This window comes from Lissotriton helveticus, chromosome 9 (assembly GCF_964261635.1).
Source record: "Lissotriton helveticus chromosome 9, aLisHel1.1, whole genome shotgun sequence".
Taxonomy (NCBI): Eukaryota; Metazoa; Chordata; class Amphibia; order Caudata; family Salamandridae; genus Lissotriton; species Lissotriton helveticus.
The window spans coordinates 348,859,762-348,877,275 of record NC_136070.1 but is presented as its reverse complement, the minus strand read 5'-3'; the positions used below and the strand labels follow the sequence as shown (position 1 = coordinate 348,877,275).

The following is a 17,514-nucleotide window of genomic DNA, read 5'->3' as shown; positions in this document are numbered from 1 at the left end:
GTAGGTCTAATACCATTTTCTTACCCAGTGTGTTACCCTCTGTATTTTTTCGCTCATCGAGCAAAGTAGGCTTTTTGGTCAGCCTCAAGGGGCTGGCAGGAGGGGCGGAATGGTTGTTTCTTACTGGGAGGCTCTGAACTGTGGGGAGTGTCGTTGCTGTGGGATGAGTATTAGCTACAAATACAATTCCCTCGTTAGTATCAGGCTTCCCCTGCGTGATTTTAGCTGTTTGTAAACAATCAGCCATGACCCCAGCAGCTTTTTCTAGATTTGTTAGCCTAAGCTCAATTTGGGCAAGTCTAGCATTTAGAGGGCCCAGCAGGGTCTTCAAAAGGGAGCCTATATTAGCAACCATTGGGTCTACCGTGGCCAGAGTTGCCCCACCTGTGTTAGAATTGTTAAGCATACCTGTGGGAGAGCTCAGGGTGGAGGATATACTAATTCCACTGGTTGCAGGGGGGACCACCTTGCCATGTGCCTGGGCCATAGGATCAGAGTGGCTAGAATGTTTGGCTAACTTCGCCTTTTTCCCCCCGCTTTTCTGAGCCCTGCGTTTTCTTTTTGGGACGGCCCCCTCCCTATTTCCTCTTACCTGGTGAGTATTGAGCTCAGGTTGGCTATCAACTAGCGAATTGTCAGAGATGTTAGACACTAGGATGGACTCAGGGATAGCCGGCAAGGAATCTCTACCCCTTACAAGGCTGCTCCTGGGCTTCGGAGAAACAGTGGTTATCAAACAGACATCTTGGCTTAGGGAATCAACAGTGGGGGAAACCATGCGCCTTTCAGGGGTTCTGGCATTAGCTATGTGCCCCAGCGAGGATCTCTTAACATTGTCAATTTCCTGGGAGAGTCGTCGCTCTAAAATAGTTATTTCATGTGATAAAACCGAATTCGCTCTAACCAGGAAATTGTCCAAAGTACCTGCCACATAGGTGCCTGAAGACGTTGCCTTACTCCTGGTCTCTCGGCTCGTCATTGTTCAAATTAGCGTATAACAATGTAACCGGCATTGGTGGAGGCCCCAGAACGCACCTCGTTGTTCGCAGGAATAGCCAAGGGGGGTGGCCCGGTCCGGTCTTTCACGGTCTTGAACGGGCTAAAACGGGCCCGCCCTTGGCCCGGGCTTCGCCCGGCGCGTCCCGTGATGCTGGTAAGAGGAGTTAAGTATATTCGTGCAGGCAGGGGGCGGGAACAATGAGGGAAGAGGCTGCAGCTGGTCCGGCAGTGGGCTGCTGGTCCTCGCAGTCCCTCGTTAGCAAACACCCTCCAATGCAGGCAACACCGACCCCTAAGAGCGGCTCCCGCGGAGCGGGGGCCACGAGTGGTATTTCACTGTCCAGGCAGGGGCGGGAACAATGAGGGAAGAGGCTGAAGCTGGCCCGGCAATGGGCTGGTGGTCCTCGCAGTCCCTCGTTAGCAAACACCCTCCAATGCAGGCAACACCGACCCCTACGAGCGGCTCCCGCAGAGCAGGGGCCGCAAGAGGTATTTCACTGTCCAGGCAGGGGCAGGAACAATGAGGGAAGAGGCTGCAGCTGGTCCGGCAGTGGGCTGCTGGTCCTCGCAGTCCCTCGTTAGCAAACACCCTCCAATGCAGGCAACACCGACCTCTACGAGCGGCTCCCGCGGAGCGGGGACCGCGAAAGGTGTTTCACTGTCCAGGCAGGGGCGGGAACAATGAGGGAAGAGGCTGCAGCTGGTCCGGCAATGGGCTGCTGGTCCTCGCAGTCCCTCGTTAGCAAACACCCTCCAATGCAGGCAACACCGACCTCTACGAGCAGCTCCCGCGGAGCGGGGGCCGCAAGAAGTATTTCATTGTCCAGGCAGAGGAGGGAACAATGAGGGAAGAGGCTGCAACTGATCTGGCAGTGGGCTGCTGGTCCTCGCAGTCCCTCGTTAGCAAACACCCTCCAATGCAGGCAACACCGACCTCTACGAAATACACTCTACGTAGGAATCACTCCAGTCACTTTTTAAACCACTTAATGGGACAAAGACTGTCCTCCTGCAATGGCAAGATGGATTTTATCAATGAAGTTGAAATGTTCTTGCTTCTGAGCTTAGGCCTCTCCTGGACTTTTGCGAAACAGAGGAACACTACATTTTAGCAGCATGTCTGTCCACCATGTTAAGAGCCTCAGATACCACATGGAGATGGTTCCAGTCCTTCCTGAAAAAAACAACAATGCCAACAGATAAAATGTGGCTCTTTTACATCAAGTGCATTACATTACCATTCCCCCTGCCGAAGATATTTGCCCACTGCCTTTAACAATACAGATCTTCTTTCAACAGTGTGGTTGCAAGTGTCAGTCTAATATTACAAAAATGTCACCCAGCCGACGAGCACGTTCTCCTACACCCCAAACCCAAGCAAAGACTGACATTTAGACCTAGATGGTCACAAATTATCTGCAATTCACAGCTCAAAAAACGAAGTGATTTTCTTTAGATGATAGGAAGACCAGTAAGAGCTGCCATGCAGCGGCCAAACATATTATGCCTTGACCTTCAGTTTGGTCAGGGTCAAACACCAAGGCTTAGTTTATGGTTCTACTTGTCATTCTTGCCATATCACAACTTACAGAGAAAAGAGAAAACCGTACTGATGGTACCTATGTTTCAAATTAACATCTGATGTGGGTGCTCTTTTTCTGACCCCCCCCCCACCTCCATTGCCCCCCCCCCCCACCACCACCCCCCACCACCACCACCACCACCGCCAAAAGGAGGAGCTTCTGACCACTGGACACTCACCCTCACTGACTAACTTCAGGAGAATGTTTGTTTGGTTAGGAAGTATTGTAGAACCCCGCCACTTTGTTATGGTTGTCATTTAGTCATCTTACCCAGCTACTTACCTTCAAACGACCTCCTGAAGCCCAACCTCCATTCAAGTGTCCTTCTGACGTGGATGCAAGTGTTGAATCGCAGACCTTGTGATGATGAACCATGGGTGGAATGTTTGAGTGGCTGGTGAAGGTTAGTGGTATTTGAATGTCACTGTACCAAGAACTTACTTGGGTTTCATATGTTGATTTTAGGATCATTAATTGCTTTGGGGTTAATCTCGAGGTAATTTTGGGTCGTTATTCTTAACGTTTTATATTTTGAGAACATATTAAGAACAATTGTTGTAATACGCTGTTAATTTCATTTTGGCCTATAGATGGCAGTATTTCTTCATTTACAAGCATACCCTTTCCATCTGCAATTATAACCATTTATTTTACTTAAACCGTCCCTTTTCTGGTCGCACTGAGCAGCGGACCTGTCTCTTACCGTGAACAACAACAAAAAATAGTTCTAATAAGTATTACAGCGGTAGGGGGCTTGGCTAAACCCGCGTGTTCATTATCTTGATAGCATTTTATCGTGCAGAATTTGTATACTTCAACCAAAAGAGTGCTTGATTTGCACTTTTACTGGCTCCTGAATAGAGATGGGCAAGCCAGCAAATTAAAAGGGGCCAAAGCCAGCCCTATATTCTCATATTCTCAGGTTTCCCCACATCACTTATCCACCACTGTAAAATTATGGCTTTTACCACAGCATACCTCTTTGCACGTTCGGCTTACTTTAACATACCGTAATCAATCTAAATAAAAATAACAATCTACGTGTAATGCTATATTAAGTATTACTTTACATCTCTCTAAGCATTCCCAATTTTGGTCGCTACTTAATTGTTTCATCCCATTCACGTAGTACTATCTTAGAACTACTCAATTGTGCTATAATATCTCGCGAGAACTAATAATTCTCGTTTTTATGTAGTTCTATCATTTAGCTACTGACATGTGTTCATTGGTTCCTGGAAATAAATATGGACGGGAAACGTCTCGCGATACCCAATATCTCTTGTTTTCAAGTAGTTCTATCATTGAACTACTAGCGCGTCCTCATTGGTCCCTGCTGGCAATTTGTGACGCCCTGTGAGTACGGAACTATCCCCTGTCTGGCTACACGCCCTCTTTGATATCAGATACACCTGGCTCCACTTAATAGCACAGGGGATATATATATATAAGTAGCATAAAAACTGGGCATCCTTTCCTTCGGTTTGGCCACGACGACGGACACGATCCAGAACCCCATTACACCATGGCGTTTAGCTGACGAGAAGGTACGCTTTGTGCTAGCAACAGCATTGCTATAGTCTTATATAAATGAAGTTCAATATACTGACATTTTTTTCCTTCTTCTCTCTCTTCGCAATTACCTCAAACTTTAAGGACAGCCAGCGCTTCCAGTCCCCATATTAACAATATTCAGTATCCTGTTTATATCACGGCATTTGTTGATGTTAAGGTATGCTCCGTGCTTTAGTCTAACAAACTACATTGCTCAACTTGACTCGAAATGCAGTTCTGATAAAACGCTTTCTCTTTCTTTTGTTCCTATCTTTACTCATTAGTATTTTGAAGGTTTGGCTGTGTTTCGAGCCTCTCAGTTACCTATTAAGAACTATCTGCAATTATTACAGGTAAATAGATTTTGTTTACCCTAATTGCAGCAGGTCTTACGCGATCTATAGTTAGTCTAAATGTTACAAATGCCATATAGTTCTATCCTTAACTAATATTAGATAATTTCATCCCGACAGCTGGCAATACTATATCTTATTGGACACATCAGTCGTCGTAGTTTCCAACAAATTGCCTATTCTGACTCTTTATAGACCTCGTACAACATCAAGTCACAGCTACTTAAGAATAAGGTTATCACTAGAGGGTAACTACTCATTTATATCCAGAATGCCAATACGCTGACATCTTGTTTTTCTCCCCTTACTGCTAATATTATATACAAATCTTTTCATTCATTATAGCGCCTTGTTCTTTTTTTATCAACTCCAAATTGTCAGCAAGTCCCAGAAGAAGCGCATAAATAAGAATTATATGACAATAAGGTACAAAAAACATAATTTATAATATTATGTCCTCCAATGTCAGTCTGGTTTGTATACATTAATATGTTATATAATAGTCACACTCATTTACAACCAGTTCTCTTTTGATATTAAAACTGTAGGCTGATTATGATAGATATAAACAAGATGTAGTGCAGTAAGTGAATTTACATTGCATGAATAGGCTAGTGCATTATACTTACTAAAAAGATGAGTAACAGGTAACTCAATTGTAAATCGGTGATCGAAATATCACACTGATAAAAGGACTTTCTTTATAAATTGTCTACTCCATCCCTGCCAAGGTTTATTATACTATGTATTTTTTTCTTTCCTTAACCCAGTAAGGTAATGGAAGTGATACCCCCTAGCTGAACTGTCTATCTTGAATAAAACCACGAAAATAGTGTGCCTCCATATTTCTATGTAAGTAGTTAATACAAAGGTATCTCCAACCTAACCTTTGTTTCAAAGCTCAAATTTCTTTATTCATTCACCATGGGGTAAGAAGAGCATAACCAAATGCAATAACGTTTATGTAGTACTTTTTAGACATTAACGCCTGATTCTCTTTCTTTTTCTTTTCCTTTTTTCTCCTTTTTGTCTCTTTTACTAACTTTTTCATTCATGGAATCTCTCTCTTTAGAAAGAAGGAAGATAATCTTAAAATGAAGCTGATGTAAATTGTATATATGTACAGAGTATTAAGCAAACCAGATATCAGATCACTTCATGTCCTTAAATCAATGTATGTTCAGAATACCAATGTATCATATAATAGATCATGGAATCTCTCTCTCTAGAAAGAAGGAATAAAATCTAAAAATGAAGCTGATTTAAATTGTATATATGTATATAGCATTAATTCAATTAGGTATTGGATTACTCTATGTTCTTAAATCAAAGTATGTTCATAGTACCAATATATTATATAACAGATCACCCCATGAGTTCTAAAGTAATACTCTCCCTTGTATATATAGCCGCTCCCTGATGTATCATATGTAAATATCAAGAGTACATTGAATATGATAACTTTGTTTTGTGTTTTTCAATATAAACTTGACCTAAGCCCAAGACTGTTACACTGTGTATATATAATAATAATTGTACAACTCCACTAGAACACGAGTTTGTGACATGTTTTTAATTGTTTTTCAGTGTTGTGTCCAATTGCAAATGACGGACTCCTGAAGAAGGCAAATGCCGAAACGCGCGTAGAGTTTCCATCCACCGCTTTGCTTACTCCTTTAGCCCCAATTAACATCGGTGTCATTTGTGTTGTCTACTTTTCCCCTTTTCTTATTTGTAATATAGTATATTTTCACATATATTTGGGATTATAAATATGTTTATCACTGACTTTTTAAAGCAATATATGTATATTTATATATAGGAAATGTTTACCAAAAATGAAGAAAATAATTTAAATAAAGCAAAAAAATCAATTTATACATAAAAAATTAGTTTTGTTTCTATTTTCTATTACATGTCACAATACTTATTTATTCAGTTGTATGGATCCCTTGGGTTTGTTGGCTTATTAATTTAGTTCACTACTGTCTGCTTTGCAAAAAAGAGTTCATATTATTCCCTACAAGTAGTGAATGCATTAATAGTAGAGGTCCCCTTCTTTTCAAATTGTGTTACTCAAGGACGTTCCTTGAGGGGTTTTCAGTATTTTCAGATATCTGAGTTCGTTTAGGAGCAGCTGTAGGATATATGCTATTTCAGAATTGTATGTTTACCAACACATATATGTATTAGGTGTTTTTCTTCTTTATATATACTTTATATTTTAATTTATCTTTCCTTGGTTTCTTTTACTTACTTACTTCCTATCTACCCCCCTCTTTTTCCTAATAGAACATTAGTTTTTATTTGGTTATTGAATTTTTTCCCAAATATTTCCCTTCCCACCTGTGAACCATTATGGCCAATATGAAATCTTTTGGGTTTACAGAAGAAGACTTTGTATCCATGGTTGGTGCAGATATAAATTTTGATAATATCAATACATCTAATGCCAGTCACAATGAAGAATTACAAAAATGATTAGATCTCAAAAAAAGTCCAGACGCATTGAGTTACATGGCAAATATATCCTTGATTATTTGAAGGCCGGAGTTATCCCTCAAGTCCTTCAAATTAAAAATATTCCAGGCCTTTTCATACAGGTTAAACATTTTCTAGAAAAATGGTCTCTTATTGCAACCAGGTGCTCGAGGGATATGATGATGCTGATAGTTGAGACAGCAAAAACAGTGTTATTAGAATTACTACAAGAGATACAGGATTTAGAAAGTAAAATCAAATCACTAGACACTATACCAGATATCAAAAAAAGATTGGAAGAAGTAGAATCCGAATTAAATTCCTATTCTGACTACCTCTCCAAACGTAAACTAGATACATTTCAAAAAGATCTGAAATATTATAATAAAGAAAGTATACCCATATCTATCAGAAGGATACTATTCATATATGGATTCCAATCCATCAAACCCTCAAAATGAACCTAATGAGATGAGGAATCGAAAAGTAACTACTTTTTCTAACTCTTCTGATTCGGACAGCGTCGGAAGCTCCTCTCCATACCATAACCAAGGATATCAATTTAATCAGAGATCCAGATCTACTTTTTTAGGACAGCGCCCACAGAGCAGGGGCAATTGGCGACCCCGTTATCGACCACAATACAGAGGGGGATATCAACCTCGCCAATCTTACCAACAAAGGGGACAATATCAACCCCAACACCCACCACAATATCAGTCTCACTATCCGGATCATCAACTCCAATACCAGGAACATCAACAAACGAATCCAAACAGGTATCTAGAAACTCGCAATGCACGCTACTGGAGAGAATGACAACTATCCCTATTTTCAATCTTAGTAGCCAGGCACCTGACCAGGGAGTATATTTATTACTATCTAAAGGACTTAGCTATGTACCACACTCTGGCCTTAACAAATTTGAATTGTTTAGTGATATGACGTCTTTTTTTAGAAAAATTCGACTTATGGATTTCTTCTCTAATACTGAAAACAGTACTGGGGAAAACAACAAATCCGGCTTAGCACCGAAGTCAATTTTTACCCCCACTCTAGAACAAGTGACCCCAGAAATTCATATTTTTGAACAAATAGTCATGAAAAAATTAAGAGCAGTTACTAAATACATACCTAAAACTCCTTACAACCTCACATTGGAAGAGTATAGTGCGCTTAAGTCTCTGAAAGAATCCACTTCCATCACTGTGAAGGGATGTGATAAAGGAGGAGGTATTGCTATTCTTGACACTTCCAACTATACAGCAAAAATAGAAAACATGCTGAATGACAATGTCTTTTACAATACAATATCAAAAGACCCCACTGCCAAAATCAGACAAAAAATACAGATATTGACATCCAAGGCTTTAAATAGTGGTGATATATGTCAAAAAGAATATGATTACTTAAATGTATCAAAGCTCAGAATGGCCTGCTTGTACGGAACACCGAAGGTTCACAAGAATGAAGTAGATCCACCCTTTCGCCCTATTGTTAATACCATAGGTAGTATTACTGAACCTCTGTCAAAATATCTAGATGCCATCTTGAGACCATACATATCCAAAATACCGGGATATGTTAAAGACACTGGCCATATTATCAATCTGTTAGAAGGTACAGCATTTAATGAAAAAAGACAATGGCTAGTGACACTAGATGTGGAAAGTTTATATTCTAATATTCCCATCGATGGTGCCATTTCGGCAACAGAATGGTTCATCAATACATATGAAGTTGATTGCAACAAGATCTTTATCTTAGACTGCCTCAAGATTGTTCTAGAGGAGAATGTCTTCGAATTTCGCAGAAACTTATATAAACAAACCAAAGGAGTTAGTATGGGCGCATCTTGCGCCCCTACTATAGCGAATATCTACATGGCACAATTCGAAAATATTCATGTTTTCAACGAAATCTCCCCATTCTTTGAAATAATTCTTCACTGGTCGAGATATATCGATGACGTGATATTCATATGGGATGACAATGAGGATATTCTTAATGAATTTATATTATGGCTTAATGCATGTGACCGCAATCTCAGATTTACATCCCATATTAGTAACATCGATATGGAATTTTTGGACATAACCATCAAGCATGACCAAGGCCAAATTTTTGTGGATCTATATGTGAAGCCCACTGCCCGCAATACTTTGCTCCATTATAAAAGTTTCTGTAGGAGAGTAGGGTCTGCAATCCTATGATCACCCAGATTTTTGCTTTTTGCTGCACTGGTTTACGACTTTCCCTGGCTGTGGGCCTGCTAATCAGACCCACAGCCTAGCTGTTCTCTCTATCCAAATTGTACTCAGGTACTGAATTGGCACTGGGCCCTCTCCAAGTCCCTGTACCCAGGGCTGAGGTGTACCCAGAAGTCTCCCAGGGGCTGAAGCATGTATTATGCCACCCCTGGGCTGACTAACTAAACTGACACAACTGGCTGCACGACAGCTGGGGCAAGGTGGTGTACTCACCCTTTGCTTTAGATATAGTATACCTATATCTAACCCTAAAATGGACACACAGATCTCCTGTCAGGCACTCCTATGGCAGGCCTTAACAATCCTGAAGGCAGAGTGCTTGGAATCGTGTGAGATGGTGCTCTGGCATGAGCTGAGCCTGTCTGCGGCTTTCGGGATCCATCCCTTAGCCGTTTCCATGATATCGCATACCATATACTCTTAAGTGCATTATAATCCTCGCGGTTATATGCCAACTCTGGTATCGCTTTATCAAAACATGTCGAGTAAGGTGTCATACGAATTGGAATACTAACCCCTCGCCAATTCTGGCGACGGGGTTAGCATTCCACCCTTCTAGAGGGACACGACATGTATGTAACCCCTAACCCCGGTTAAAGTCAAACAGAGCCTCAGCTCCACAAAATGGATGCTGCCACCGAGACACAAGTCTGCCCTCCTGCTGCTGGGAGTCCTCCCAGAGCAGGAGGCAAGGACAAAGGGTTTCCTGCCAGCGGCGGTGCCAGCACCGTCCCAGACAGGGTTTTGTGTATTGTAGGTAGGCAGGGCTTTAGAGGAAGGTGACTGCACGTGGCACCCCGGTGCTCACTGTGCATAGGCTGGCTGGAACCAGTTCCAGGGTCACTCCAGACCCTGTGCTGGGGAAAAGCCCGCCAAGGAAGTGGGTGTAACCACCCCCCTCCTAGTCCCACCCCTAGGGCAGGACTTAGTCGCGTGCCAGCCCCTTTTTACAGGATAAAGGTAGGAACTGGCCCCCTTCCAAATCAGATCATCTTTGAATCCTGAAACTACTTTCCACGAAAGGAACTCAAGACTTCTTCCTAAGATTTCTCCCTTGTGACTAAGGAGTAGTCACCCTGCATCCGCAGGCACCATCTAAGAACTCTGCGGTCTGCTGCAAGTCCTTCCTCCGGAATCCGACTGCCCAGCTCGACGAGAACCGGCTTCCCTGGCACCTCTGACCTCTACCCACCTCTACAGCCCAGCTGAGAACCGTGGGTGCGACGAGACCTCAAGGGACCGGCCATCTGCAAGACTGCACGACTTCTTTCCAGCAAGCCCGCCGAGTGAATTCCTGGTGAGTGCTTTGGGGTCCGAGAAGCCCCGACCCTGAGCAGCTCCAGCACCGAAGTGCAGCCCCCCAGCATCTCCACGATCTGCGTGGGGCCCTTCTGCTTTTGACTGCTCACCGCGTTGTTTGGCTACTAGCCCGCTGGCTTGTGGCCTTCCCGACGACGCCCGACGACATTTCTGCTGCTAGTCTGGTTGCTCCAGACTGGCCCTTGCTTCCCTCCATCGGAGAAGTACCCTGGACCCTCCTGGTCCGCCCAAGACGCCATTTTAGGTCCACCGCGTGGGCCTTGCATTTGCCAAGACTTGTTGCCCAATCCTGGGTCCAGCGACGTCGACAGCAAGAACCTTCGTGGGACAGCTCGCACCTCCATCCTGGTCGCCGACAACGCCTCCTGGTCCGAGAGACTGCAGAGCCCAGCAGCGCCCACTCACCTGACTGCGGTGACTTCGCCCGGTGCCATCATGGTGCCCACTTAATCACTGGCTAGTGATTGAAGAACTTGGTCCCCTCTGCTTTCAGGTTTTCTTCTTCCTTGATCCAGGCTTGGATCCATCGAACTTTTCTTCACTGGTCGCCTGCCAGCAACTTCTTCCTTCCAGGCTCCTGGTCCGGCAACGAGATCCCCGACGTCTTTTCAGACCTATGCAGCTGCAGCCCCTGGGCTAGGTAACTTCGGCACTTCGGTGTCCCAGCATAGCCTCACTATCCTAGGGTCAGGATCCACTGTTGTTTTTTCCTACCAGGTCGGGTTCGCCCGTGAACACTAACTTTGCCTTTACTAGCTCCCATAGACTTTGTCCCGCATCCCGCGTGAGAGTGCACACTCTGCACCCGAGTCCCCTAGGCCTCCTAGAAGTAATCTAACGATTCTATAGTCAAGTCCTAGCGAGTCCAAAGCCTATTAGTACTGTACTTACCTGCTAGTAATTTCGCATTCCACTTTTTAAGTATATGGTTTTTCGTGCCCCTCGGGCATTTGTGTATAACGTGCTAACTTAAGTATTTTCATAAGAGTTTTGTTGTGTGCTTAGCACCCTGTCCTCATAAAGAGTACAGGGTTGTTGTGATTCTAATAAATACATTGTTTATTTTCATAACACTTGTGTGGTGTCCTTTCACTGGGTGTTCAAGGGGTAATGTGATGGTGAAACAGCTGGCTTAACACGCCCTCTAGAGTCTTAGCCTTAGACTGCTCGTATCCATGCTACTAGGATAGCTGGTCTATAAGGTTGACTTACAACTAATCATCAATAAGGGTTGTTTGGACTGATATATAGTGATCACTAGAATAGTGAACACTGCACATCAGGCCAACTTCCCACAGTTTCCATCCTGCATCACAAAAAAATAGCATTCCTTTCAGCCAATTTTTAAGATTACGGCGCAATTGCACTAAACTACAGGATTATGACGAACGCTCTATAGTCATGAAAAAGAAATTTGAGGATCGTGGCTACCCGCACAGGCTTGTGCGGGAATCATTCAAAAGAGCACGATTTTTTGATCGTCAATCCATCCTACATGAAAAAGGCACGAAACAAAATGATAAATTAGTGTTTGTCACCAGACACTCCTTGTTGAATGACAAGTTACGACAAATTATCTGTTCCAACTGGCATCTTTTAAATGTGAATAAGTCCAAACAAGATCACATACCGAAACCAGTTTTTGCCTACAAAAGGAACAAGAACATAAAAGATCTAATTGTAAGATCAAGAATGCCAGAGAAAAAGATATTCGCACAAAAGTATAACCAGTGAAAACCCAGTTACAGGCAACTTCAAATGCGGTAACTGCAAGATTTGCCCACAAGCTATAGAAGGGAAAGACCTTGTATTCAATAATATAACTATCTCTAGCAAAACAATGACAAACTGTAAAACACAAAACGTAGTATATTTAATACTATGCCCATGTCAGAAAGGATGTGTAGGCAAAACGTCTAGAGCAATCAATAAAAGAATAACAGAACACAAATCTGCAGTGCGCACAAAGTAAATCAATGCCCCTCTGGTGGCACATTTCTTAGAATTTGGTCACTCCCCGGAGGATATAAGATGGTATATCCTGGAAAATATGCACCCCAGAGCAGGACTATGCCCATATAAGATTCGAAAAAAGAGAGGTGTACTGGATTTTCTCTCTGGATACAACTATTACGGGTCTCAATTTAGAGATCCCTTGGGAGCAGGCAATAATCTAAAAGACTAGCTTGTATGATGTCTCATATATCAAGTACAATTATATTGGTAATGATGGAGGCTGATAGATCCGAGAAATAATATATTATTCTCTGCTTCCTAAGCTCTATATTAGAGCTTACCTAGCCAGTCCTGAATTTTCAGGTTGCCCCATATCACCTAGCCACCACTGTAAAATTATGGCTTTTACTACTGCAGACCTCTCTGCACGTTCAGACTAGCTTGTATGATGTCTCATAGATCAAGAATAATCATATTGATTACGATGGAGACTGATAGATCCGATAAACAATATAACATTCTCTGATTCCTAAGCCATATAGTAGAGCTTTCCTAGCCAGCCCTATATTCTCATATTCTCAGGTTGCATCACTTATCCACCACTGTAAAATTATGGCTTTTACCACAGCATACCTCTTTGCACGTTCGGCTTACTTTAACATACCGTAATCAATCTAAATAAAAATAACAATCTACGTGTAATGCTATATTAAGTATTACTTTACATCTCTCTAAGCATTCCCAATTTTGGTCGCTACTTAATTGTTTCATCCCATTCACGTAGTACTGTCTTAGAACTACTTGATTGTGCTATAATATCTCGCGAGAACTAATAATTCTCGTTTTTATGTAGTTCTATCATTGAACTACTGACATGTGCTCATTGGTTCCTGGATATAAATATGGACGGGAAACGTCTCGCGATACCCAATATCTCTTGTTTTCAAGTAGTTCTATCATTGAACTACTAGCGCGTCCTCATTGGTCCCTGCTGGCAATTTGTGACGCCCTGTGAGTACGGAACTATCCCCTGTCTGGCTACACGCCCTCTTTGATATCAGATACACCTGGCTCCACTTAATAGCACAGGGGATATATAAGTAGCAAAAAAACTGGGCATCCTTTGCTTCGGTTTGGCCACGACGACGGACACGATCCAGAACCCCATTACACCATGGCGTTTAGCTGACAAGAAGGTACGCTTCACGCTAGCAACAGCATTGCTATAGTCTTATATAAATAAAGTTCAATATACTGACACTTTTTTCCTTCTTCTCTCTCTTCGCAGTTACCTCAAACTTTAAGGACTGCCAGCGCTTCCAGTCCCCATATTAACAATATTCAGTATCCTGTTTATATCACGGCATTTGTTGATGTTAAGGTATGCTCCGTGCTTTAGTCTAACAAACTACATTGCTCAACTTGACTCGAAAGGCAGTTCTGATAAAACGCTTTCTCTTTCTTTTGTTCCTATCTTTACTCATTAGTATTTTGAAGGTTTGGCTGTGCTTCGAGCCTCTCAGTTACCTATTAAGAACTATCTGCAATTATTACAGGTAAATAGATTTCGTTTACCCTAATTGCAGCAGGTCTTACGCGATCTATAGTTAGTCTAAATGTTACAAATGCCATATAGTTCTATCCTTAACTAATATTAAATAATTTCATCCCGACAGCTGGCAATACTATATCTTATTGGACACATCAGTCGTCGTAGTTTCCAACAAATTGCCTATTGTGACTCTTTATAGACATCGTACAACATCAAGTCACAGCTACTTAAGAATAAGGTAATCACTAGAGGGTAACTACTCATTTATATCCAGAATGCCGATACGCTGACATCTTGTTTTTCTCCCCTTACTGCTAATATTATATACAAATCTTTTCATTCATTATAGCGCCTTGTTCTTATTTATCAACTCCAATTTGTCAGCAAGTCCCCAAAGAAGCGCATAAATAAGAATTATATGACAATAAGGTACAATAAACATAATTTATAATATTATGTCCTCCAATGTCAGTCTGGTTTGTATACATTAATATGTTATATAATAGTCACTCTCATTTACAACCAGTTCTCTTTTGATATTAAAACTGTAGGCTGATTATGATAGATATAAACAAGATGTAGTGCAGTAAGTGAATTTACATTGCATGAATAGGCTAGTGCATTATACTTACTAAAAAGATGAGAGTAACAGGTAACTCAATTGTAAATCGGTGATCGAAATATCACACTGATAAAAGGACTTTCTTTATAAATTGTCTACTCCATCCCTGCCAAGGTTTATCATACTATGTATTTTTTTCTTTCCTTAACCCAGTAAGGCAATGGAAGTGATACCCCCTAGCTGAACTATCTATCTTGAATAAAACCACAAATAGTGTGCCTCCATATTTCTATGTAAGTAGTTAATACAAAGGTATCTCCAACCTAACCTTTGTTTCAAAGCTCAAATTTCTTTATTCATTCACCATGGGGTAAGAAGAGCATAACCAAATGCAATAACGTTTATGTAGTACTTTTTAGACATTAACGCCTGATTCTCTTTTCCTTTTTGTCTCTTTTGCTATCTTTTTCATTCATGGAATCTCTCTCTTTAGAAAGAAGGAAGATAATCTTAAAATGAAGCTGATGTAAATTGTATATATGTACAGAGTATTAAGCAAACCAGATATCAGATCACTTCATGTCCTTAAATCAATGTATGTTCAGAATACCAATGTATCATATAATAGATCATGGAATCTCTCTCTCTAGAAAGAAGGAATAAAATCTAAAAATGAAGCTGATTTAAATTGTATATATGTATATAGCATTAATTCAATTAGGTATTGGATTACTCTATGTTCTTAAATCAAAGTATGTTCATAGTACCAATGTATTATATAACAGATCACCCCATGAGTTCTAAAGTAATACTCTCCCTTGTATATATAGCCGCTCCCTGATGTATCATATGTAAATATCAAGAGTACATTGAATATGATAACTTTGTTTTGTGTTTTTCAATATAAACTTGACCTAAGCCCAAGACTGTTACACTGTATATATAATAATTGTACAACTCCACTAGAACACAAGTTTGTGACATGTTTTTAATTGTTTTTCAGTGTTGTGTCCAATGTCCTATTGCAAATGACGGACTCCTGAAGAAGGCAAATGCCGAAACGCGCGTAGAGTTTCCATCCACCGCTTTGCTTACTCCTTTAGCCCCAATTAACATCGGTGTCATTTGTGTTGTCTACTTTTCCCCTTTTCTTATTTGTAATATAGTATATCTTCACATATATTTAGGATTATAAATATGTTTATCACTGACTTTTTAAAGCAATATATGTATATTTATATATAGGAAATGTTTACCAAAAATGAAGAAAATAATTTAATTAAAGCAAAAAAATCAATTTATACATAAAAAATTAGTTTAGTTTCTATTACATGTCACAATACTTATTTATTCAGTTGTATGGATCCCTTGGGTTTGTTGGCTTATTAATTTAGTTCACTACTGTCTGCTTTGCAAAAAAAAAGGCCTGGCTTGCATTTTAGAGCTCGTGAATTAGCCGATCCCTGAAAATGAGTGATGTAAATCATAAAACAAACAACGTAAAATATGATAACGTGTCTCTAAAGTTGAAAAAAAAAGGTTTACATGTGGAAACTTTGACATTTATAGGGTACCTTATAGCATTGTACTGAGAAGTGCTTATTAAAAGCGGTAGTTTTGTGCAACTGGTAGTTTGAACTCACCAATTCAAAAATGCTGTAATATCCAAACTCCTGGCCAAGGCACTGGCGAACCGCCTACTCCCATATATTGCAGATCTGGTCCACCCGGACCAAGCAGGCTTTATGCCGCATCGGGCGATGAGACACAACATTCGCGTGCACAGGCGGCGGTAGATGCGGTTGGGACGACCGGGGATCGGGCGGCATTGTTGCTCGCAGACATTGACAGAGCGTTTGACTCGGTCAGCTGGACCTACCTCTTTGCCCTCCTGCCGCTTCTCAATCTGGGACCGGTGTTCATCTCTTATGTGAGACTGCTGTACACAGACATCACCGCCTCGGTGCGTATCGCGGGGGCGATCTCTGAGAAGTTCCCAATTGCTAGGGGTACCCGTCAGGGATGCCCCCTCTCTCCATACCTCTTCGCGCTGGCCATGGAGCCATTGGCCGCGCGGGTGCGTCTCGATACACAGTATCGAGGTTTTGTGGGGGGGGGCGGAACTCTCGGACCGTATCGCATTGTATGCGGATGATGTCCTCTTCTTTATGACCGATCTTCCCCGCTCTGGCCCTCGCATGCTGGATATAATGCGAATGTTTGGGGAGGTCTCGGGACTCTTCCTCAACCCGCGTAAATCGACCCTGTGGGTGCTGGGTGAGGAGCCGGAGACATATCCCTGGGCCTCGACTCTGCAGGTGGCGGTCGGTGGTCTAAAATACCTAGGTGTCTTCCTGTCGGACTCTGCTGCTGTAGCATGGGAACGCAACGTGCTGTCGGTATGGGACAAGGTCCAATCGGACATCAAGACCTGGTCACGCATGCCCCTTAATATCTATGGCAGATCTGCCATCTTTAAGATGGTTGCCCTGCCACGGCTCCTGTATCAACTGCAGAATCACCCATATAGGATTGACCCACAGTGGTTCCGTCGGGTGAATTCGGTACTTGGCCGATTTTTGTGGGCCGGAGGTGCCTCCAGGGTAGCGTTGCGGACTTGCTTTCTTTCCACATACTGTGGCGGACTGGCTACCTCCGACCTCCTGTCCTACTACCAGGATTCGCATCTACTGGTGCTTAATGAGTGGTGGTATGGTGACCACAGTGACCCGGCGTATGCGTTGGAACGTTTTTTGATGGAAGATGCCACGCTACACACGCTGCTGTACTCGGCCAGACAGCGAAGGGCACTGCCGCAGGTCACCCAGGTGGTCTTCATGATATGGAGACAGGCGCTGCGCCGTATGGGATGGTGGGGCAGGCT

At 42.2% G+C, this 17,514-nt stretch overlaps 1 protein-coding gene and 1 long non-coding RNA gene across 2 annotated transcripts; both read left to right on the top strand.

The window, feature by feature from the left end:
- The first annotated feature begins 3,843 nt into the window (after window positions 1–3,843).
- On the top strand, window positions 3,844–9,183 carry LOC144783188 (uncharacterized). The gene is made up of 7 exons (XM_078662295.1): window positions 3,844–4,129; window positions 4,244–4,314; window positions 4,421–4,489; window positions 4,610–4,723; window positions 4,835–4,915; window positions 5,260–5,341; window positions 6,077–9,183. Exon 7 carries the CDS (start codon window positions 7,786–7,788, stop codon window positions 9,181–9,183), a length of 1,398 nt encoding a protein of 465 aa, XP_078518421.1. The 5' UTR covers window positions 3,844–4,129; window positions 4,244–4,314; window positions 4,421–4,489; window positions 4,610–4,723; window positions 4,835–4,915; window positions 5,260–5,341; window positions 6,077–7,785.
- A 2,679-nt stretch (window positions 9,184–11,862) lies between these two features.
- Window positions 11,863–15,936, top strand: LOC144781310 (uncharacterized). The gene is made up of 3 exons (XR_013600943.1): window positions 11,863–13,712; window positions 13,822–14,923; window positions 15,634–15,936. It is a non-coding gene; the product is annotated as an uncharacterized LOC144781310 (long non-coding RNA).
- The last annotated feature ends 1,578 nt before the right edge of the window (window positions 15,937–17,514 follow it).